Source organism: Convolutriloba macropyga, chromosome 3, assembly GCF_964194025.1.
Source record: "Convolutriloba macropyga chromosome 3, txConMacr16.3, whole genome shotgun sequence".
NCBI classification, from domain to species: Eukaryota; Metazoa; Xenacoelomorpha; order Acoela; family Convolutidae; genus Convolutriloba; species Convolutriloba macropyga.
In genome coordinates, this window is record NC_134470.1 from 67,550,407 (window position 1) to 67,574,568 (window position 24,162).

At 32.4% G+C, this 24,162-nt stretch overlaps 1 protein-coding gene across 1 annotated transcript in view; it reads left to right on the top strand.

The window, feature by feature from the left end:
* Positions 1-23,878, top strand: part of LOC142337226 (gamma-aminobutyric acid receptor subunit alpha-6-like) — a 47,759-nt gene extending 23,881 nt beyond the window's left edge. Inside the window, exons 7-9 of the mRNA XM_075386361.1 lie at positions 15,248-15,377; positions 16,078-16,276; positions 23,376-23,878. Coding sequence (XP_075242476.1) covers positions 15,248-15,377; positions 16,078-16,276; positions 23,376-23,810 — 764 coding nt within the window. The 3' untranslated portion in view covers positions 23,811-23,878. The remainder of the gene's footprint in view (positions 1-15,247; positions 15,378-16,077; positions 16,277-23,375) is intronic.
* The last annotated feature ends 284 nt before the right edge of the window (positions 23,879-24,162 follow it).

Sequence of the window (24,162 nt, forward strand, 5' to 3'; positions counted from 1 at the left end):
TTTTTGGGAGGATTAGTGTAATTTTTAAAGGGCTTTCGATTGTTGATATTTTTAGTCCCAGATTCCGAGCGGAAGTTGGTGCTTCGTGACGACCCGAGAGCCGAAAACCGGAAATTGGCGTTTTTGAGCGGCCGAATGAGTTTGAAATGGTATTGATATAATAACATGAGCAAGTTAGTGAAAAAAATAACCACCCCCGGTCAATTTTGACGAACTCGGATTTTTCGGGTTTTGGCACCCACGTCTCGTTAAAAGTTTTTCAAATTGCGAACGAATCGCAACGGCTGATCCGTTGGTCATGAAACTTGGCAGGCAAGTTAGTGGCACCCTATAGTTACTAACTACAAAACTTTACCCAAAGACGTTTTGACCACTACTTCGCAAATTATTAGGTTTGGAAATTTGGGGTCATCCGGGAGGTCGAAGAAAAGTGTGCGCGGTCATTGCTCGTGTTTTATTAGGAGTTAGGTGATAAAAATTGGTGGGTAGATGTAACTATGGTAGGAATTTTTGCGCCAATAGTTTTTTTTGACAAATTGACACTTCATCTTTGACTATTGACCCCTAATTGACCTCTAGAGGTCAAATTGTTGGGCTTCCAGGAAAATTAGACTTTTCGGCGGTTTTTAACTGGGGAATCGCATGAAATGTTGAGAAAGCACAGAATGGCGATTGTTCGTAGCTTTGGAGTTGAGTTAAAATATATATTCAACACATGATTTTTTTACAGAGATTGATTTATAGTTAGCTAATTTGATAGCGGAAATAGAGGAATAATAACTTTTCAGAGCAACGTTCATTGTTTACTTAGCAATCACTGATTGACATGTCAAATGCATAAATGAGATAAAGTGTATTGGATTTGATTACATGAGAGCCCAAAGGTCGCGTACTTAAGATAAGGAGAAAATTAACAATGAGTAGTAGCAGTTGAATGACAGAGCATAATTTGATATTGGTTGTTTGCATAGCAAACAAAGCCCTCCTACAGAATGTGACAATTTCAAGTGTAAGTTGCAATGTTTACTTAAGAGATTAAGGTTTGTTTGCTTAAGATAAGAGCATATTGGTTGAGTATAAATTGATGTGATACACAGAAAGATCAGAGAGGGTTGAGACATAGCATAAGTGGGACACAGAAGAGATTTTGGCACAATCGAGAGAAAGTAGTTGGTTTAGTGAGACTAATCTTTAAAAGATAGTGTGAAAAACAAAGAAGAGATTGAAAGTTAGACTGAACTCTGGAGGTTTGTAATCTTAAGACCAGTTGGGATACTGTGAGGTGTTTTGGTTTATTTCATTTGGGAAGTGAACCACGGGTATTGGTATTATAATTGTAATTACTATTTTAAATTGTCTTGAATTTGTCTTTTCCATTGATGTGCAAGTAATTTTTTTAACTTTGTTGTCCATGTAACTAGATTTGATACTACGAGCGCCATTAACTTATTTCAAGACAATCTAATTTGCAACAGCATACAAGAGTGGAAGAGGGGAAGTAGCAGTGTAACAAATTAACGCTAGCTTCACCAATTCAAAACCTTTGGTTATTTTATTTGATCGATCTTATGGGCGACAGAGTACCCTCACTGTTGAGCCTAGTTAGAAATTCAGAAAACGACACATAGCTGTGCTAGCTTTTAGTAAATGCATATTGCTCATATAAGTTCACGTATAAGATTTCTTAGCTTTATCAATAAGTTTACACATTTATAAATGGGGGGTGCCTAACTAATTGGGGGGGGACTAGCAGAAAAGATCCCGCAAGTTTTGGATTAAAATTCTCAAAGAATCTTCTATTTAAGAAACAATTTATATTCTGAAAGACTATTGAAGTTTAGTCTATCTAACCGAGAGTTTTAGCAAAAACCCTAACGAAGACACAAATAACACTTCTGGTTTCTTAGACCTATCGAAAACAATTTAACTAAACGTTTGATATAATAACGTTTGATATAACTAAACGTTTTGAATAATTACACAAAATCTGTCTCTCAAAGTGCTTAATTGTTGATTGTTTGGGGTTCTTCACCCCTCTCCAGCAATTAATTTGTCAACCTAGCTCATGGGCGATTACTAAGTGCAGTTGTTAATGGTGAAATGGCTAATTAGATTGATATATATGTATATATATATATATATATATATATATATATAAAATCGAAAGTAAGTAAAATGAGTTCCTGAAACACTAGATAAAAAACAAGGCGGCTCGTTAATGTGCGTTCGCACATGATGTTCCAACCCGAGCTGATATACATTTTTGACTTAATTGTCAACCAAATGAAGAAATAACAAAGATAGATGTTTGAGTTTAAAACACTCGTTACACAACCTATCTACTAATTGAATTACATAATGCAGTGCCTTTTTACAGCGCCGATGAGATCTGACCTCAAAGAGACTATGAGAAAAAAAAACAACCAAAAAAATTAGCAAAAACAAAAACTTCTCGGCAGAAACTGAATATCTAAATTTAAAAGCACATAGTAACAACGTCCAAATGCAGTCAGATAAAACCTTAACTATTCAAATTTAATTTCTCCTAACAATACAGCTGACAGAAAGTTTTCTTAATGAGACTATGTTACAAGTCAACAAAAAGAACGATCAAGGAGGCGAAATTCAAAAATTAATCAACATTTTTTAAACCAAGAAATTTCAAAAGTCCTAAAAATTATTAGCTTTTAACTAAAAAATCCTTGATAAATTACCAACAAGTTACTGCAAAACCAAAAATCTTGTCTTTGGGTAGTTTAAGCCTTAGAAACTAAAGAAAAACCTAAAAATTTAGAAACGATTTGCGAAAAAAAACTATTGCTACCATTAAAATCATTAGCTATTATCTGAATATTTTGTATTTTTAGTTCAATTCTTATTTCTACTAATTCAGCTGCAGAAATTATACTGAGAGATTAAATAAGTTTATTTGGGCCACATTTTTAAACCATTGGGATCTGTTACTACGCGATTGTTCTCGAAGAAGAGAAAAAGAAGCGCAAAAAATGACTACTCAAAAAACGTTTATAAAACGGCATACTGTCCCACAAACAAAGCATCGGTGACATATAATATCAGCAGATATGTTTTGTTTTATTACAAGAAATTGGATGTGACCTCTCATAGATGAAAATAAGTTACAATTTGACAAAAAGAACAACAAAAACTGAAAAGTTTGAAAAATGATTGAAAAGGTATATCAAAAACTTTAAGACTAAATACTATAAGCTGACTAACTGACTCGGGTAAGATCATTAACTCAATCTTCAACTACAAGCCTAAGAGGATTGTCAGCAATTTACGGCTACCTAAATAACAAACATAGGCAAAAACAGCATTTTCAATAAAAAAAATTGAGCGAGAAGTGTCGAAATCATTAAAAAAATGAACTTTTCACTAAAACTTTCCTATGTTCAGTCAATTTTTTAACAGCAATGGGATTCCTTTTTTATATCAATAAGTTTCAAAAAATCAAATATGAACAATTACATTAGAAACGCGAAATTTTTGAGAAAACTCGTAGTATCAACGAAATTACTTTCATTAGCCTTCAACGGAATCCACCAAAATACGCTAAATTCCGCCTCCTTGGGCCAAAAAGTTTGTTGGCCATTCATATGTGGTCAATAACACCTTAAAACAAGTTATTGAAGACGAAAACAACAACAAAGACAGGTAACAACCAAAAATTCAGTAAAAAAGTGGCAGACGAAAGTGTCGAAGCAAAATTAAATCATAATTTCTTCTCTGAAAACTTTATATATGGTCCAATGAACGTCTTCTCTAAACGAATGGGAACTATCAGTATTAGGATAATGTGATAAGATTTCAAAAGCATCCAAAAATGAGAAAAAGTACCCGAAATAAAATATGAAAACTAGTGGCATTGAAGGTTTAAAACTAATACGTAGAAAATAAAACCGCTAACCATATTTTTTTTGACTGCATTAGAAATAAAGAGGGATACTGTAAATACTTAGATTGACCAACAGTCCACGAAAAAAATTTAAGATCGTTCAATGTTCAAAAAATTTTTCGAAAATTTTTTTTAAAGTCTTAAAAGCCATTAAACTCAAAAGCTTTTAACGGAGGTCAACAACTACGCTCAGAAATAACGCGATGGCAGGAAAAAAATATTTGTCATGCATAGATAATCACAAAGAGATCACAATAAGTCTTAAGACTATGAAAACAAGAACATGCGAAAACCAATATTCAGTAGAAAAGTACGAGAAGAATAATTCGAAGCTACTTAAACCATTAGCTTTTCTCTGAAAACTTTATCTGTGATCCACTGAATGTCTCTTCCAAGCCAATGGGATTAGAATAATATTTGGCTAGCGTGTATAATATTCGGATAATGTAATAAGAGTTCAAAAGTAACCAATAATACAAAAATATGCTTCAATAGGAGTATGGGGATGTTAGTCATGCATAAGTGATCAATAAGACATCACAACAAATCTTATGACTATGAAAACAACAACAAAAATAGGAAAAAACGAAATACTCAGTAGAGAAGTGCGAGAATAAAAGGTCGAAGCCATTTGAAACAATAAATTTTTCTCTGAAAAATTTTTCTGTGATCCACTGAACGTCTTTTTGAAACACTGACTGTCAATAGGAGCTGTCAATTTTAGGATAGTGTGATAAGATTTCAAAAGTAATCAATAATCCGGAAATATCCAAAAAAAATTCTTTAAACTTTTTGAGATCTTGTGTCATTGAAGTCATTTTACTAAAAGTTAGAAGAAAAAACTGCCAGCTAGATCAAATTTGGTTACAGTAGGACGGAAGAGTGTGCTGTCATCACAGAGACTGACTTACATTTCACGATAATAAAATTATGTTTGGTTAATGTTCGAAAAAAATCATGATCGAAAGTCTTAACAGCCATCAGCTGTCCACTCAAAGCACTAGATATGCTCACTTAAATCCCATTACGGACTATATTGCACTGTAAGTCAATGAGTCCATGCCATAAGACTCGAGCAGTTCCTTGAAAACGTTTTTTTTGTTCACTGGGCTTCATTTGACTGTATAGGAGTTTTGTCCTTAACGGAACTTCGATATGAAAAGTGACTTGTCTCTAGGTGACTTAGAAAGCAAAAAAGTAGAAAAGATTTATAAAAAGAGCTCTCAAATAGATTTCGAATTTTCTTGATATTGAAGCTGCCTATATGACCAGAACTAGTCTTTTTTATCGCCTTTAGTCTGTTAGGAACACGAAATTGGATCATTTTTTTTGCAAGAAATTTAAGTTTGAAATACTATTTTCATAGAAAATATCATAATTTGGAGAAAAATCGCACTAAAAGTGAACAAATATCCCGTGTTCACACAAAACTTCAATCCTCGATAACTCCTCGAAAAAAAAAATCAAAAAAATCTTTTTAACTTTGAATTCTACGCTGGACCAGCTTTTTAATGATACCACTCACATTTCTCTGCGATGAATACATCGATCGCCCGAAATTGACTGAACAAAAAAACCCATTTGAGTATATAGTTCCTCCCCCCCCCCACAAGTGGGGTCGGAACAATTAAGTTTTAAAACTGAGTTGGAGCCAGTCCTAAGAACAACCTAGAGTATTAAATATTTGGCTATCTTAATAGTTGGTGTTCCTTAGCTACATTGTCATTTCCTCTCTTGATCAATTATTTAAAATTAATCGTTTACAAAAACCAGCAATTCCCCGCTATTGTAGAAACTTTTTTGCTGCATAGCAATGCGTTTTAGCTGGGGTTTCAAAGCATTCTGTGATCACTCCAAATCTGAGTAACCTTTGATCCAAAACGAAAAAACTTATTTTAACATTTCGTGTTCTTCTCAAATGCAGAACAAGCTACCTGTTTTCATTTTCGTTTGTACATTACCGAAACTCTGCTTTCAGACAGTCTATTGGCTCTGTTTGCCATATAGCAATCTTTTTCAATAAATGAACAAGAAAAAATTTTATTGGGATCATTATTGAGAAAAAAGTTCTGGCAAAAATGCATTATCAGAAAAAGACTTCGTGTTCTAAAAAGTGTGCATACATATCTAGTATTTCAAATATTTAAACCACTCGGATATCAAAAAAATATTTATTTTTTTGGAATCAGTTTATTGCGAACAATTACTTAAATAACAAGGGAAATCTATCTTCTGTTCTCCTGACTTTAAGATTTTTATCCCAGGCTTTTTAAAGAATTTGAAATACTTTTTCCCTTCATTTTGCCTTCGTTAGTTTTGATTAAAGATGTTTTCACGAAAAATTTGTTTGCATTTTGTACTGAAATTCATTATTTTTTCTTGTTAATGCTTCCAAAAAATGCTCCATTGTATATTAGAAATATTCCGCCCTCTTTTTGTAAATCTTTTCAAAACATTGAGTATTGTCCTTTTCACCTAATACACAAAGTATTGTTTTGCTTTCTAAAATTGATAGGACCCTCGATTAGAAACACAAACAAAACAATAAACTTTTATTGGTTCAAGAATTATTATTGTTGAAACAATAAAGAGAACGAGCATTTTGTTGGAAGTGTAATTATTTGATATATAAAAAAGAAAAAAGTAGATTGTGAGGTACAAAAATTAATGTTAAGGCTAAGTTTCCCATATAAGCAAAAAAATCGTGAAGTGAATCATATTTTGTGATCGTACAAACGAAAAATGTTATTGCCACTTTATATGATGCATCAAATTTGACAAAAAATTTAATCAGTTTTCTTTCTGAAAATAAGGACCTACTTTTCCCTTATGCCGAGAAACTGCCCTTGTCTGATACCGACGGCTATCTTGCAAGAGTCTTGTGAGATTACGCAACATCTTGCAAGATCTAGCCGTCGGATATGCAAGAATTTTGCAAGATAGGTGTCGATCTTGTAAGCTTCTTTCAAGATAAACGTCTGATTTTTGCAAGGGTCTGGCAAGATAAGCGACGAATTCTTCCAGGGCCCTTGCAAAATGGGCGTCCGCAAATCTAGACTTAGCTTGAGCGTGGGCCTTTTTGGCTCTTCGATGACTGGAGTCGGTGCATTGCTGGGCTCCAAAAAGACCTGACCTAGCCAAGCAAAAAGGCCCACGCTCAGGAAAGAAAAGAAACCTAGAGAGCTAAGACCAATGCGCGAAGGAGTCAGAAAGAAGTGTGGGGGCTATCGCTCTGCGCAGAGGGGGTCACAAACAAGGGCGGAAATGTAACCTTACCTTGAGCGTGGGCCTTTTTGCTTTCTTTGATGACTAGAGTCGGTGCATTGCTGGGCTCCAGAAGGAGCGCACTTGACCTAGCCTCTAAAGAAAAAAAGACCCTAAAGAGTGGTTTAGGGAAACCATGGTTTAGCAAAAGTTATTCTGAAAAAAAACATTTTGTTGACCTCGTTCTTTGGCATGGAATCAAAGACATAATTTTCTCTCCATTCGTTTTTAGTAACCTCACAACATGGAAAGTTGATATTTGCTGGCGCAGTAATTTGGCCAGAGAATTTGAATTAATATAAATAAATTCTTTTGTATAACAAAAATAATTTCCATGGTAAGGATTTTTTTGTTTTTTTTTCAAGCCTATAAATTAATCAAACTTTTCATTTTGGCGATCATTTCGAAAGCTTGTTTTTTCGCTTATCAAGCGAGGCAATCAACGATTTATTTCATTCCAACAAATTTTAGGAAAAGTAAATTGCTTAAAGAAGAAATACTGCAAATGAAAGAGTCTGGTGTTAACTTCAAAACAATTTTTGAATGGTAGCACAGTGGTTTTTTTTCATGGTCTTGGTTATGAAATAAATGGGACGTTTTACTGCATTATCTCAAAAGTTCAGAGAAATCAATCGGTGTATTTGGTGTTTTTTTAGAAACAAAAGTTTTTGACAATTCAAGAAGTGCAGCTGTAGCTATGTTATTTTTTTCAATGGTTTAATGAAGGATTATGTACGATAAATCAGTGCAGCAACACATGAATACTTTGTTCTGATTCCGAACTACTTTTTCACTATACTTCTGGAAATAAATCTTTTTCTCTGCTAAAAATCACTTAATTGACGCTGCAGTAATCTTTCAAGAATTTTCGATAGAGCTTTAGTCGTAAGATTTTATCGATATCGGATTATTTATGTTAATTGTTTATCTCAAACTCTATAGCAAACCTGAAGCGAAACTGGTTTTTAGCAAAAATCAATCTGCCAACATAATTTCACTTCAACGAAGTGTTCTTTTTATCTTTATCAATGAGACAGTTCTCATAAAGCTTTTAATTTTTCATTTGATGCTCTCGTTGAATTGCTCAAAGATTACTTTTTTCCATATTTGTTTGGAAGTATTGGATTGTTATGGTATTTTCTTATGAAGCAGTCAATATGTAGTTTCACATATTTTCTTCGTTCTGATAGAAACTGATGGAAGTAACTTTGATGGAAACTGTGTTCAAAACGTAAGTAACTTTATATAAAAAGTTCATATTTAAGAGAATCAGTATGGAGGCAAAATAAACCCGACCCATGGAAAAATTTTGAGCTTTCGCAAATGCTTCCCTATTGTGCAGTTTCTTCTTTGAAAGGAATATTTTTGATAATTGGTGTTTATCGGTCAATCGTTTATATGATCGAAGGTTATAGGTAACAAGGAGGCTCGGTAATGTGCGATCGCACATAAGGTTCCGACCCCGCTCATCCACAATTTTGGCATAATTGTCTACCAAATAAGGAACAGATAGAAAACCCCAAAAATTCAAGTATTTTTCAAAAAATAAAATGGTGTATGAACGAAAAGATAGCCTAAATAACTCAGTGGTGTAAAAAATGGTGCATTAGATTTATTAGATATGCCAATATTAAGAAAGCGAGTCAAGACGAACAGCAAAATAAAACATCAACAACAAACATTAATTACATCATAAAACTTATGTCCGTTCTAAAAAACAAAACTTAATGACAAAGTTAAAATAGCGTCAGATAAAACTGAAAAAATAAAAAAACGTGTAATAAGCCATAAATGATATGAGACCAGTCCACAATAAGGCTTGGTAACAACTAGACAATGGAGTACAAAAGCAGTAAGTTTGAAAAATTCGATGATTTTTTTAAAAACAATTTCAAATAAAGAAAGCCATTGGAAATCAACTATAAAATCGCACAGGTTTACGAAAACCAGTGTTTCTGAAGATGGGAATTAAGAACTGTCGGTATTCGATTTTCATGCGGTTACAAAAAGAAAAACAAATAGACAACAAACAAAAAATCAGTGAAATTTAGCCAGAAAACGCTTTCGAAGCCGTAAAGCCATACTTTGGCCCTCAAAAAATGTTTCATTCACCTTCATCGAACACCGATAATGTATTCTGTGACCTTTCATTAATGAAACCAGGTAACAATTAGACAAAAATTTTAAAAGAGTCAAAAATTAGTAACATTTCTTTTTCGAAAAAAAAATATTTCCAAAGACATCAAAAGCCACTAATTACAAAAGGAAATATTTAAATAGGTTCCTTTATTGTTCCAAAGGAATTTCTTGAGACCTGCAGTTGTGCAAAATTATCTTACGTCTACGAAAAGAACGTAGAATTTGACAAAATTCAAAAATTAATTTACTTTTTTCTGTAAAAAACTTGTATCGAAGCCAGTAAAGTCATGAAAACGTTAGATTTTGTAACAACAATCCTTTGACATCTTCCCTTGACAACAAAATTGTCATTTTTTGCCTGTAATCAACGAGACTGGGTAACAAACAGACAATGAAAGGAGCAAAATTGCGAAGTTAAAAAGTGCAAATTTAGTCAAAGTGGACTAAAGGAATTTATTTCGTGCTGTTTTTGATGAATTCCGAACTTTGAAATAATTAGCCAGAATTTTTGTCAAAAGAAATTAATAAACATAGCCGGCAATATTTTTTGTCTTTAAAAAGTCAACCGACAACACTTTCTTTAAAAAATTTAGCAAAATTAGCGAAATTTTAGTCAAAAATTCCGGAAAATTTGAATAAAATCAAAGGAATTCACTCTATTTTCTAAAATCAGAGAAATCTTCTTAATTTCATATTCTGCGCCGGACAGGCTTTCTAATGATACCAGTCTCAACTCTCCACGATGAATATATCGATCGGCCAAAATTGACTGAACAAAAAAACCCATTTGAGTATAGAGTACCTCCCCCCTCAAGAGGGGTCGGAACAATTAGTATTGTGCTGAGAGATGATTGGTCATTTCTTTTGAAGTAATTGAAATTAATATTGCTCAATAGAAAAAGTTATACATTTAATGTGATATTTGTGATGTTTTAACTAGTTCATCCAAAACAAGCGATCGCATATTTTTTATGACCGTTTAATACTCACAAATTTATTTGTTTTAGCTAAAGGCGATTCTTCAAAAATTTGCTAAATTTTTCTATTTATTTGTTGTCATTTCAGTTTTGGTAATTAAAGTTTTTAGAGACAAGCAACTTGACTCATTCTTCTTTTTTTAAAGAATATTTTGACAACGAATGAGCCTGAAAAAAGTAGTGTAATAGGTCTCGAAGAAAAGGGAGTTTCTATTGATAAAAGCTTTGCATTTTGCTCATTAATGATGTTTGGCTTCTTCAGATTGTTTCTTCTTCGGTTTCGACTCCTACAATTTAGATTTAAGAAATTAAGTTGATTGCCTCTCTGCTAAAAAATATTTCAAGGTTTCCTCATATTATTAGTTGCGATAGAATTTCATCTTTTCATATACGGCTAATAGGTTTAAAAGCACACAGATAGAACATCACATCTACTACGAACAACGCCAGGACAGCGTTGGAATAGAGGGACCTGGCGACCAAATTTGTTTCCTCATTGTAAATTTTAGAATGATATTTCAAAGTGTTTTCTAATACGGAATCCTTGGCAATCAGTCGTCTGTCAATCGAAAGTAACGGGTTGTATAACAATTTTGTGAGAAACGCGAATACTGGATTTGTCCTCCTCAGAATATGAGGAATTTCTATTGCAACGTTTTAATAGTCCATCTAATGTTAATGCAACAGGAAGACTACACATTTTTTTCTCAAAATGTCAACATAACTACTGATCTTCTGATCAAAAAATTCCCTAATATATTATACATTTCCTTGAAATAGATTCGATTGAAAACTTCTTTTGTTCTAATTATTTGTAGATTGAATGATTACGACCTTAAGTTAAAAATGCTTATTTTAAGTTCAACCTTGAAGCTTTAGGTCTTTTTGTGGGACTATGTGGCATTTAGGGGATGATAAATTGGCAGATAGATGCAATTTAGAGAGTTGACTTGTAACAAACTCAGTTGCTTTCACAAGACAAAATATCTACGACATACTATAATTTATTTTACTTCTTTTCATTGTTGTCGAAGAATTGGGCTCATTTTGTTGCAAACAACTGTTTTTGCAATACAAGTATAATGTTATTAATACTGTTGAAAATGCCTGCTTTTTATCATAATTTTTCGTGGTTTTACTTATTTTTTAGTTATTACAATTAAAGTTTTTATTTTTAAACGGAGTCGGTTCCAATGTTATAGTTCTATTTGATGCTCAACTCAAATGCAAATTAATGCTATTTGATTATCAGCTCAAACGCAAACACTGAGTTGTACAAAATTTGCAGTTATAGCAAAATTTTATTTTTAATTTTAGCACAAATTTTTCATATATCAAGACCAATGATAATTCAATTTGATTTTTTTTGGTGTTTTCTTTATATTATATGATCCTTCGCACTATTAACATGACAATTTTTCATGTATCAAAATTTTCTGTTAGTTTATTTGATCTTGCTAGCTTGCTTGTTGGCTAGTTTATTGTTCCGACCCCTCTTGAGGGGGGAGGAACTATATACTCAAATGGGTTTTTTTTTGTTCAGACAATTCTGGCTGATCGAAATATTCATCATAGAGAGTTGATACTGGTATCATTAGAAAGCTCATCTAGCGTAGATTATGGAAATAATTTTTTTTTCGATTTTCTTTTTTACAGGGAGTTATCGGGGTTAAAACTTTTGAGAAAATAGAGTAAGTTCCGCTGATTGTATTCACATTTTCCGGAATTTTTGACTAAAATTTCGTCAATTTTGCTAAGATTTGTAAAAATTGTCTTTTTAAAGTGTTGTGGGTTTTAATTTTAAAGACAATAAAACCTTCTCGACTATTTTTGTTTAATTTTGTCAAAAATTTTAGCTAAATATTTCAGACTTTTTCATCAAAAACAGTACGAAATAAATTTCTTTCATCCATTTTGATTAATTTTGCAGGAAATACAAACCCAGAAAAACTCAACACAATCTTTGTAAACTCAATAAGGGGGCTATTTCTTCTTCAATTTCCGCTGAGAGTGCTCTGTAATTAAAAACTTTTTGCTAACTTCTCTCAATGACTATCAAAAACGCCAAAATTTTTGTAAATTTTTTAACTAACAAATTATCTATATCTAAAAAATTTAGAGTTACAAGCGTTTCTAAGAGACGGAAAACATTACCAGGACTAGTTCTCGACCAATTTTGGTCTGTTAAAATCCGAAGAAATAATTCGGATTGTAATCAGTCGGTCTTTTTTTAAAGTAAATTAGTAATCTTTTCTATATTAATTGAAAAAAAAACAACTTTTAAAATCTCAGTAGTGATGGATCCAATGAGCTTCCTCAGCCAGTTCAAATGAAAGCATCTAGTTTTTACTTGAAAGCTTATAGTCGTTTTGACTTTTAAAAATTTTTGATTTAAATAAATAATAGCTTATTGAAGTTCGCCTATTTTTTTCTCAATTTTGGTCAATTTGTATTTTAAAGTCAGCAACCAAAGGATGCTTCTTCACTCTAGTGATTTCAAATTTAATGTCTGTTGAGGTTTCACGCCATAGATTATGGTTTTCTGGCTTTGATCACACATTCTTTTTTTTGTTTTAGGTATTTGCCCACTTTTCACGTCTTCTAGTTTGTCACATTATCACATTTTTGACAATTCATATATCACATTATTGGCGGGCATTCAACATAAGTCACAATTGTAATATTAAAATCCTTGAAAGGATGTTTTATGGTTTTAACGGATTCGACACTACTTTCCCGAAGAATTTACTTGATTTTTTTTACTTTTGTCTCTAACTGACGTTTTTACTTTGTCTCTTTGGTTGTTTGTTTGTAGTTTCCTGCACAATGAACCCGTTTCGTTGGCTTCTCATGAAAAAATAACTGAGCCGATATTCTGATATTAGTAGATAGCTGATGGCTGTCATGACATTGAAAATTATTATTTTCCAAAATAAAAAAAAACTTACCAATTGTGTTCATTTTTGTCTGTTTGTTAACTAGCTTCGTTAATTACAAGCGAAGTTTGACTTTATTGGTCTCACGTACAAGTGTCAACTGAAGGGATTCGTGTCGCAAAATCTAAAGTTTTTGAAGGATTCGTTATGACTTTATTGGTTTTGGAACGGGTTTTTCATAAAAAAAACGTAAACAAATTTTTGATTTTTGTCATTTTTACGTTCTTTTTGTAGATGTAAGAAATATACTGGATAAATGCAGGTCTTAAAAACTTACTTTGGAAGAATTAACGAACCTATTTAATTACTTCATTTTGTTATTAATGACTTTCATGTCTTTGGAAATAATTTTTTTTTCGAAAGAAATTAAATATTACATAATTTTGAGTTTTTTTGTTCTTTTTTGTCTACGTGTTACCTAGTTTCATTAATGAAAGGTCACATAATAAATTATTAAGGTTCATTGAAGGTGAGGGCCAAAGTTTTGAGGGCCAAAGTTTTGAGGGCCAAAATTTGGCTTTACGGCTCCAAAAGCGTTTTCTGTCAAAATTTAAGTGATTTTTTGTTTGTTTTCTGTTTGTTGTTCTTTTTATAAGCGCATAAAATGTGCATACCGACATTATTCATTCCCATCTTTAGAAGCACCGTGTTTTAATTGTAAAATTATGGGATATTTAAATTGATTTCTAATGGTTTTCATTACTTTGAAATTATTTGTTTTTTTCCTAAAAAAATGATTTTTTCAAATTTACTGTTTTTGTTCATTATTGTCGAATTGTAACTGGTGAGTTTTGAGTCATTTTATTTAGTTTCAGTTTTATCTGACGCTATTTTGACTTTGCTATTAAGTTTTATTTTTGAAAACGGACATAAATTTTTTGATGTAACTAAAGTTTGTTGTTTTTGTTTGATTTTGCTGTTCGTCTTGACTCGATTTCTTAATATTGGAATATCTCATCAATCTAATGCATCATTTTTCACTCCACTCAGTTATTTGCTTTGGCGGCTATCTTTTCGTTCATACACCAATTTTTTGAAACATTTTTGAATTTTTGTTGTTTCCTGTCTATTCCTCATTCGGTAGACAATTATGCCAAAATTGTGAATGAGGGGGTTCGGAACCTTATGTGCGATCACACATTACCGAGCCTCCTTGTCTGATTTATTTTCTTGTTCATCGGATCATTTGAAGCTATGATGCTTGATTTTCATCAATTTGATTTTTATGGTACATCTTTTGACATAGTTGCTTTATAGAGTCATCAGAATTATTGGTAATCCCTGAGTTGTTTTTGTGGAAGATAATCAAAAGTCAGTCATAATCCTAAATAATTTTATACAAAAATCATAGCAACACAAACAATATATAATATAATAGTAGCATCTCATAAATGTTTCCGAATATTAGAAGACCATTTAAGAACGATATCAATCTTAGCAGTTTATAATATTATACTAACTATTACAAATCTTCCACGATCTTACGCGATCTTGCATTATTAGAAAATATCTTATAAGATCTACAAGATTAAAGAACTAACTTATAAGATTACGTAAGAAAATTATACAATCTTATAAAACGCAATGCTGAATGACTAAGGTACCCATAAAATAATTCCTTGACTGGATATCACACCAAGTTTGAACAATAAATTGTATCTAACGACCATGCCAGACCAATAATAGGGATAGAATTACCATGCTCGACCAATGAAAATAGTTTTTGGCTTTTGAAAATCTCTGATCAAGCCTGAATCGTCAATTTGAGTGTCTTCTCAAGTAATTATCTAGAATCAATCTTGGCTTGTTCTGTTTTCTATGCCTTAACAGCATACTATATCTACAATTTATATTTTTCCAGATCTTTTCCATAATTTGTGATTCATGAGCTAAAATTTAAGAAAAGATTTAATATCCCTCGCTGATCTAAAACAAAATGCTTCGACAAAGTTTTGACCCAATGCTAAACATAGCGTGCAATTTGGTGTGTAGATGTGCTTTGTTGTTTATTACAGTGGAGGATGTTCAAACTGAACTTGTAGTACAGTACTTGTTGACAAGACAGACTAGCTTCTACCTCGGCCAGATATTTGCACCCTCAACCTGGATAGTCATCATATCCTGGACAACATTCTACATTAACCCGTGAGTCTCAAATTAAAATAAACTTTTATAAATGCATGAACAAATCACAAAACGAGTTTAACAAAGATGGCCCGAATAGTGATTTTCCTTCTGGAATTTTTACATTTCAGGGTTCGATGGCTTTGCTATGTGAAAAAACAATTATGGATATAAATCTAATGGTAATGTTAATGCTAAAAATTTACCCAATGCCAAAATGCCCTGTGTGACAACATCCAATGCCATAACACCCAATTTATTCACTTTTAATTTCTTTCGTTGAATGATCTTATTAGAAATTATCAGTTGGTATTTCAAGTCTTACATTTAAAACTAGATAAACATAATCTATTTCCGTTGAATTAAAAAAACGCTGTATTATACCTTTAGATCTGTGAACATGATTTTTACAGCCAATTTAGAAAATGTTTGATGCATGTCTTTTGAATATAGTTGAATGTTTCTTTAGCTTAATTTTAAGCCCAAACTCATTATCGTTTTTCAATTTGAGTCCTTTTTCTCTAACATATAATTAGATTATGATAAATGGAACGTCTCTCCTCTCTTAGCGAGACTTTTCAGTTGTCCTTAACTAATCGTAGGTTGCAAAAAGCAAATTAAGTTAAAAAAAACCTGGAAAAAACTTTGTTTTTAAGGGCCGCAAAATGAAGTGTAATGAAGCCCTCATTGGCAATATGATAGGGTTTTATATTTGTTATAGAGAAGCAGTAGCAGCACGCACTTCCATAGCCATAACTTGTGCCCTGAGTATGATGACACTGACGACAGGGTGCATTGGGTCTCTGCCTCCATGTCCCAATTACACCCCTGTCAGCATATACCTCTCTGTCTGCTTCCTGTTCGTTTTCGCAGCCCTCATCGAGTTTGCATTCGCTTCCTTTGCAGAGACAAACTACAAGGTTAGTTCATAAGTTTAACTTTTTGTTTCATCTTTTATGTTTAAAAAGTTTTGAATCAGTCACAGCGTTCACAACTGATATTTGAAACCAAAAATAAATATGTCAATTACTGAACACCCTGAAATGTAAACGAAATACTATTCCCAATCTTTTCCTAAATATCTTTATCCCAATCCAGCCCAAATTTATGCAAAAAAGCACCCCAAGGCCTCATAAAAATTTCTACCCTTTACCGAAATGACACTGGGGTGTTACACAGCACAAAATTCTTTCGAAATCACAGGCAAATCCAGACTAATCGGTTGATCAGTTAATTTTTCATTATTGATTGTATTTACAACAATCAATAATGTTTTTTCAACTGATATTTGATTTGAATCGATATGTTTTTTCAACTGATATTTGCTTTGAACTAAGTTGCTTCGAATTAAATACTCTGATAAAAATTGAAGCTTGAATCATCTGGGCACTGTCCCGCTTTACAAATTGAACATTGATCGTTCATAAAATATAATTTTATCATAGTATATAAAGCATGTACTGGCCATACCCAAACTTAAGTTGTTTGTTCAACAGTTTGTTCAAGAAGCAGAGTTTTTCTTCATAGTACAGTAAACGGTCGAGAATCATTTTCGTATGATTTTATGGTTTTTAAATAGTCTTTAATTGAGGCCTGGAAACTTTTATCATTTTGCTGTAAACATACTGTTTCTAAGATACGCAATAAGAACGGAGATAGAAGACTAAACTAAAAAAACGATGACGGAACACTAAATTAACTCTCCACGCTTTGCTAAATACTAATAGTAGTCTATACTCTCAATTGATTTTAAATACTATTTAATATTCATATAATCACCTATGCACAAGATTTGGCTTTCATCCCGCCCTCTAGAAACTGTCTCCTGCAAATTAGGTTTTATAAGTCTTTGTCCATCAATAGATGAAATGTTGATCTCACCCCAGACATTTGAGAATTTTTATCGTGTAAGATCTGACAAATTTCTTACAAAATTGTCTTATAAGTACTTATTAGATTATGCGTCGCCTGACTAAGACTATAAGATTATGCGTCGCCTGAGTAAGACAATTTATCAGGTCTTACACGATAAATTTTTTTTATCAGATCTGATAAGATCCCACACAATAAAAGTTGACTTTTGTCAGATCCTACAAGATAAAAAATCTCCCTTATAAGATCTTACACGATTAAAATTCTACCTGACAAAAAAATTTTATCGTGTGAGATCTTATAAGAATCTTATAAGATCTTGTAAGATAAACATTCGGAAAGCTAAAAATTCTATAAGTATGACTTGTTCTACATATTGAAGACATTTCAGGGTAGCTTTCAAGCAATAGCCAAAAAACTACAGCTTGAAATACTTAAGTGTCAGAGCAACAAAGGGAAAATAATCTTATATTGTCTTTTGAGACTAATAAGATATTGTGAAAAAGATTATTCGAGTGTTAGGGACTTTTTCTGAGGTAGTAATTATCAAACTAGGCTGTAAAATTTTCCTCAAAGACCGAAAATATCTTGAATTGCTAAGTTTAGCCATAGTACATAGTTAAGACTCAGAATTATACTGCCGTCAAAATAGAATCAACAATCATTTTTTGTTTCGAAATTGGTTAGTTGACCGATTATTTTTGTACTTTCATAAGAACTTGACCACGTTATTCGGTTATATTGAAATCCTTAAAACATGTCTTATCAGATCTTACACGATAAAAAATCAGCCCTTAGTGAACTTTTATCGTGTAAGATCTGATAAGATACTTATCAGATCTTGTAAGATAACAATTCAGCAAAATTGAATTATTAGCTTATAAAATCTGATACGATACTTATCAGATCTTATAAGATAACAACTCATCAAATTGAATTATTATCTTATAAGATCTGATAAGTATCTTAACAGATCTTACACGATTAAACTTCACGTAGGGCAGAATTTTTATCGTGTAAGACCAGATAAGATCTTACACAATAAAGATTTTTGATCAGCATCTTATCAGACCTTACACGATAAAAATTCCAGAATCACTGGGGCACAATCACGGACAATTTACCCAAAGATTCTCTGTTAAAATGCGATAAGCTACCGACACAAATTCAAAAGCATTGTAATTCTCAAATATTACTCCGTTGGTATTCGGCAAGTTCAAGTGATTTAATATGCCAGGGAACAGAATCAATCTTAGGATGACAGGAATTTTAGTTAGCAATTTTTTTTGTGTTTAATTTTGCCCAGAAAATTTACAACTTTTTTTACAATGCTGCAGATGCATTTATTTTGATATAATTGTCACAATCAAATTCGACCAAGCGCGTGACTAAATATGTGGGGCTATTTTAACGTACCAGAATTACAAAGGTATCTCAGGATAACCAAAAATCGCAAAAGCCAATTTCCATTTGGTTGTGCCTCAAAACAATCTCTGTGAAATATTATCAACGCCAATATGCCCAATTAGGCGGTTAGAAATTAGCACGAGATATCACAGGATTGCATTATCACACATAGGAGGATAATTCAAATCCATACTCGGTTGTGATAGCTCCCATATCAAATTGCACTGGCCGCTGAGGCATGGCCAAATGCACTAACTGAATTTAAAACTTCATAAATATACTTTAAATACATTCTCAGTTATCTCATTTAGATAATATTGTACTAAAAAATTTTCTTTTAGTTTCAACACAAGGATGAATATTGAGTTCATTTTGGGTATTTCTCTTACCATTGGGTGTTTTTTGGCTGTGATTATTTTGTCTTGACACTGCCTCTACTGCACTAAATTGGTTACTTTTTTGCATTTAATTTTGCATGAAAGTTCTATGATTTAATTTTTCTCATAGCCATGTCAATCATTGAATCGTTTTGTTATCAAACATTTTCTTCTATTGAGTTCATTTTGGGTATTTCTCTTACCATTGGGTGTTTTTTGGCTGTGATTATTTTGTCTTGACACTGCCTCTACTGCACTAAATTGGTTACTTTTTGCGTTTAATTTTGCATGAAAGTTCTATGATTTAATTTTTCTCATAGCCATATCAATCATTGAATCATTTTGTTATCAAACTTTTTCTTCTATTGAGTTAATTTTGGGTATTTCTCTTAACATTGGGTGTTTTTTGGCTGTGATTATTTTGTCTGGACACTGCCTCTACTGCACTAAATTGGTTACTTTTTTGCGTTTAATTTTACTTGAAAGTTCTATGATTTAATTTTTCTCATAGCCATGTCAATCTTTGAATCGTTTTGTTATCAAACATTTTCTTCTATTGAGTTCATTTTGGGTATTTCAGTTACCATTGGGTGTTTTTTGGCTGTGATTATTTTGTCTTGACACTGCCTCTACTGCACTAAATTGGTTACTTTTTTGCATTTAATTTTGCATGAAAGTTCTATGATTTAATTTTTCTCATAGCCATGTCAATCTTTGAATCGTTTTGTTATCAAACATTTTCTTCTATTGAGTTCATTTTGGGTATTTCTCCTATCATTGGGTTTTTTTTGGCTGTGATTATTTTGTCTTGACACTGCCTCTACTGCACTAAATTGGTTACTTTTTTGCGTTTAATTTTACATGAAAGTTCTATAATTTAATCTTTCTCATAGCCATGTCAATCTTTGAATCGTTTTGTTATCAAACATTTTCTTCTATTGAGTTCATTTTGGGTATTTCACTTACCATTGGGTGTTTTTTGGCTGTGATTATTTTGTCTTGACACTGCCTCTACTGCACTAAATTGGTTACTTTTTTGCGTTTAATTTTGCATGAAAGTTCTATGATTTAATTTTTCTCATAGCCATATCAATCATTGAATCATTTTGTTATCGAACGTTTTCTTCTATTGAGTTCAATTTGGGTATTTCTCTTACCATTGGGTGTTTTTTGGCTGTGATTATTTTGTCTTGACACTGCCTCTACTGCACTGAATTGGTTACTTTTTTGCGTTTAATTTTACATGAAAGTTCTATGATTTAATTTTTCTCATAGCCATGTCAATCTTTGAATCGTTTTGTTATCGAACTTTTTCTTCTATTGAGTTCATTTTGGGTATTTCACTTACCATTGGGTGTTTTTTGGCTGTGATTATTTTGTCTTGACACTGCCTCTACTGCACTAAATTGGTTACTTTTTTGCATTTATTTTTGCATGAAAGTTCTATGATTTAATTTTTCTCATAGCCATGTCAATCTTTGAATCGTTTTGTTATCAAACATTTTCTTCTATTGAGTTCATTTTGGGTATTTCTCTTACCATTGGGTTTTTTTTTGGCTGCGATTATTTTGTCTTGACACTGCCTCTACTGCACTAAATTGGTTACTTTTTTGCGTTTAATTTTACATGAAAGTTCTATGATTTAATTTTTCTCATAGCCATGTCAATCTTTGAATCGTTTTGTTATCAAACATTTTCTTCTATTGAGTTCATTTTGGGTATTTCTCTTACCATTGGGTGTTTTTTGGCTGTGATTATTTTGTCTTGACACTGCCTCTACTGCACTAAATTGGTTACTTTTTTGCATTTAATTTTGCATGAAAGCTCTATGATTTAATTTTTCTCATAGCCATGTCAATCATTGAATCGTTTTGTTATCAAACATTTTCTTCTATTGAGTTCATTTTGGGTATTTCTCTTACCATTGGGTGTTTTTTGGCTGTGATTATTTTGTCTTGACACTGCCTCTACTGCACTAAATTGGTTACTTTTTTGCGTTTAATTTTGCATGAAAGTTCTATGATTTAATTTTTCTCATAGCCATGTCAATCTTTGAATCGTTTTGTTATCAAACATTTTCTTCTATTGAGTTCATTTTGGGTATTTCTCTTACCATTGGGTTTTTTTGGCTGCGATTATTTTGTCTTGACACTGCCTCTACTGCACTAAATTGGTTACTTTTTTGCGTTTAATTTTACATGAAAGTTCTATGATTTAATTTTTCTCATAGCCATGTCAATCTTTGAATCGTTTTGTTATCAAACATTTTCTTCTATTGAGTTCATTTTGGGTATTTCTCTTACCATTGGGTGTTTTTTGGCTGCGATTATTTTGTCTTGACACTGCCTCTACTGCACTAAATTGGTTACTTTTTTGCGTTTAAATTTACATGAAAGTTCTATGATTTAATTTTTCTCATAGCCATGTCAATCTTTGAATCGTTTTGTTATCAAACATTTTCTTCTATTGAGTTCATTTTGGGTATTTCTCTTACCATTGGGTGTTTTTTGGCTGTGATTATTTTGTCTTGACACTGCCTCTACTGCACTAAATTGGTTACTTTTTTGCGTTTAATTTTACATGAAAGTTCTATGATTTAATTTTTCTCATAGCCATGTCAATCTTTGAATCGTTTTGTTATCAAACTTTTTCTTCTATTGAGTTCATTTTGGGTATTTCACTTACCATTGGGTGTTTTTTGGCTGTGATTATTTTGTCTTGACACTGCCTCTACTGCACTAAATTGGTTACTTTTTTGCATTTATTTTTGCATGAAAGTTCTATGATTTAATTTTTCTCATAGCCATGTCAATCTTTGAATCGTTTTGTTATCAAACATTTTCTTCTATTGAGTTCATTTTGGGTATTTCTCTTACCATTGGGTTTTTTTTTGGCTGCGATTATTTTGTCTTGACACTGCCTCTACTGCACTAAATTGGTTACTTTTTTGCGTTTAATTTTACATGAAAGTTCTATGATTTAATTTTTCTCATAGCCATGTCAATCTTTGAATCGTTTTGTTATCAAACATTTTCTTCTATTGAGTTCATTTTGGGTATTTCTCTTACCATTGGTTGTTTTTTGGCTGTGATTATTTTGTCTTGACACTGCCTCTACTGCACTAAATTGGTTACTTTTTTGCATTTAATTTTGCATGAAAGCTCTATGATTTAATTTTTCTCATAGCCATGTCAATCATTGAATCGTTTTGTTATCAAACATTTTCTTTTCAAGCTGAGTAAATTTAGCTCCTCAAGTTTCGAAGCATGTAAAAATACTGCTACTTTCGCCGTATCTTAAAAAAGATGAAGAGGAGATGTATTTGCAGAGTCAATGATATCCTTTTTAATTGAACAAACCGAAAAAAGCGAAGTTTTTTTAAAATCGCTTTATGAGTTAGTGCCGCCAATACATCAAGGTTACACTTGCATATAGCGAGTTCCGAAATTCTGATAATTTGGCCGATAGCATTTTTTTAGTTAATCATTGTGGTCATTAATCTAAATACTAAAGCGACATCTCCAATTTTCTAAAGATTTTTCAGGATACAGGCCTTTTCAGAGGCCCATTCTGCATTTGTCTCATTTCTTTTCGCTTGAAAAGTTTTTTTCTTACAAAAATTAGCTCCAAAAATAACTTTCCCCTGCTTTTCTAAATTATAGTATTTGGAGTTCTAACATTAATCACATTCCGTCCTTTTTTTCATATTTTTCGTTTCTTTCTATTATATTACTTACTTACTTACTGAATACTTTTTTATAAACAAAAATACTTTTTTGCAGTTGATATTATCTGTATGAACTTGTAGCTATTTAGACAGTTGTTAATTTTTTGAGGGAGCAGGTGGTTATGAAACTGTTTTGTACGCCAAGCAAAGTGCTCATTTTACCTGAATAAATTTAACTAGTTATTTAATCTGACAAAGATGAGAATAACTGTACCATTTCGGCAATCATTTGGCAAGTGTTTGATTAAGAAGGTGGATGTGATCGACTAAATACATTTTTCATCATTTATTATGATTGATCAAGCTGGAAAGAACAAGTTTCCTTTAAGACACGTTTTGAGATAGTCTCATCACTTAATGACACGAGGAAGGGTGCTCATAAAATCCAATCCTTTATTCCCCTCTCCACCCCCTCCACCTCATTCGACCCGTAATCCCGCACGCTCGTACGTAGCTGAGTTCAGCCCCCATGCTCACCCCACCTCTCAATTAAGTTAAATATTGCTTCGACCTAGGCTGTAGAGCTAGCTACCGTTGAAGCCAACTGGTCGCCTATCATTTGAAAAATTGGCCCGACGCCGGTAATGTTTAATTATAATAACAACCTCCATCCATATTAAATCAGAATCTTTTTAGCACATGCAGAAGAAGACAGATGAACATCCAAGCCGCTCGCAGTGCACTCTTAGAAGGTGTGACTGCAACTACCCCCTCAGAAACTTCAAAAACTTTCCTCAAATCGAGCCAATAACTCCGAGTTCTCATCAAGACATCACTTCACCTACGATTCAATTGCCATTAATCTCAATTGAAGAACATTCAAATCCACACAACATGAAAGTTCTCCAGCAGAAGATAGATCGAAACAGTCAGATGTCAAGATCTGGAAAACAGAGATTCTGGACCTGGATTGGATCGGATCCTGTTATAATTGATATATTTAGCCGGTTTTGTTACCCTATCAGCTTTGCCCTATTCAATTTGGTGTTTTGGTGCTTGACTTTAAGTCAGACGAAACAGTTCAATGATCGGGTCGCAGAAACTGTTAAGGAAGTCGAAAATAATTTGTAAAGTGTTTTCTATTCTGTTTTTTAATTCCCGGTAACTGGTTTTTCACAATTAAAATTTTTAGAACTATATTGTTGTGAATTACTACAGATTGCATTTAAATGAAAGAAGACATCTGACTATTTTCATTTGTAGATTTTTAGAGGCTTTAGCTCAATTTTGTGAGCGAAATCCAAGTTACGTATTAAAAAAATGGTTTCCTCATCAAATAACAAAATACTACTAAAGAAAAATTGAAGTAATCATAAACAGAGCATGCAGGGCCTTGGCAACTTTCTATCATGAGCCTTGGCAACTTTCTATCATGAAAACGCGCAAAGAGGTCCAAAACACAAAGTTAGACTTTTGGAACTGT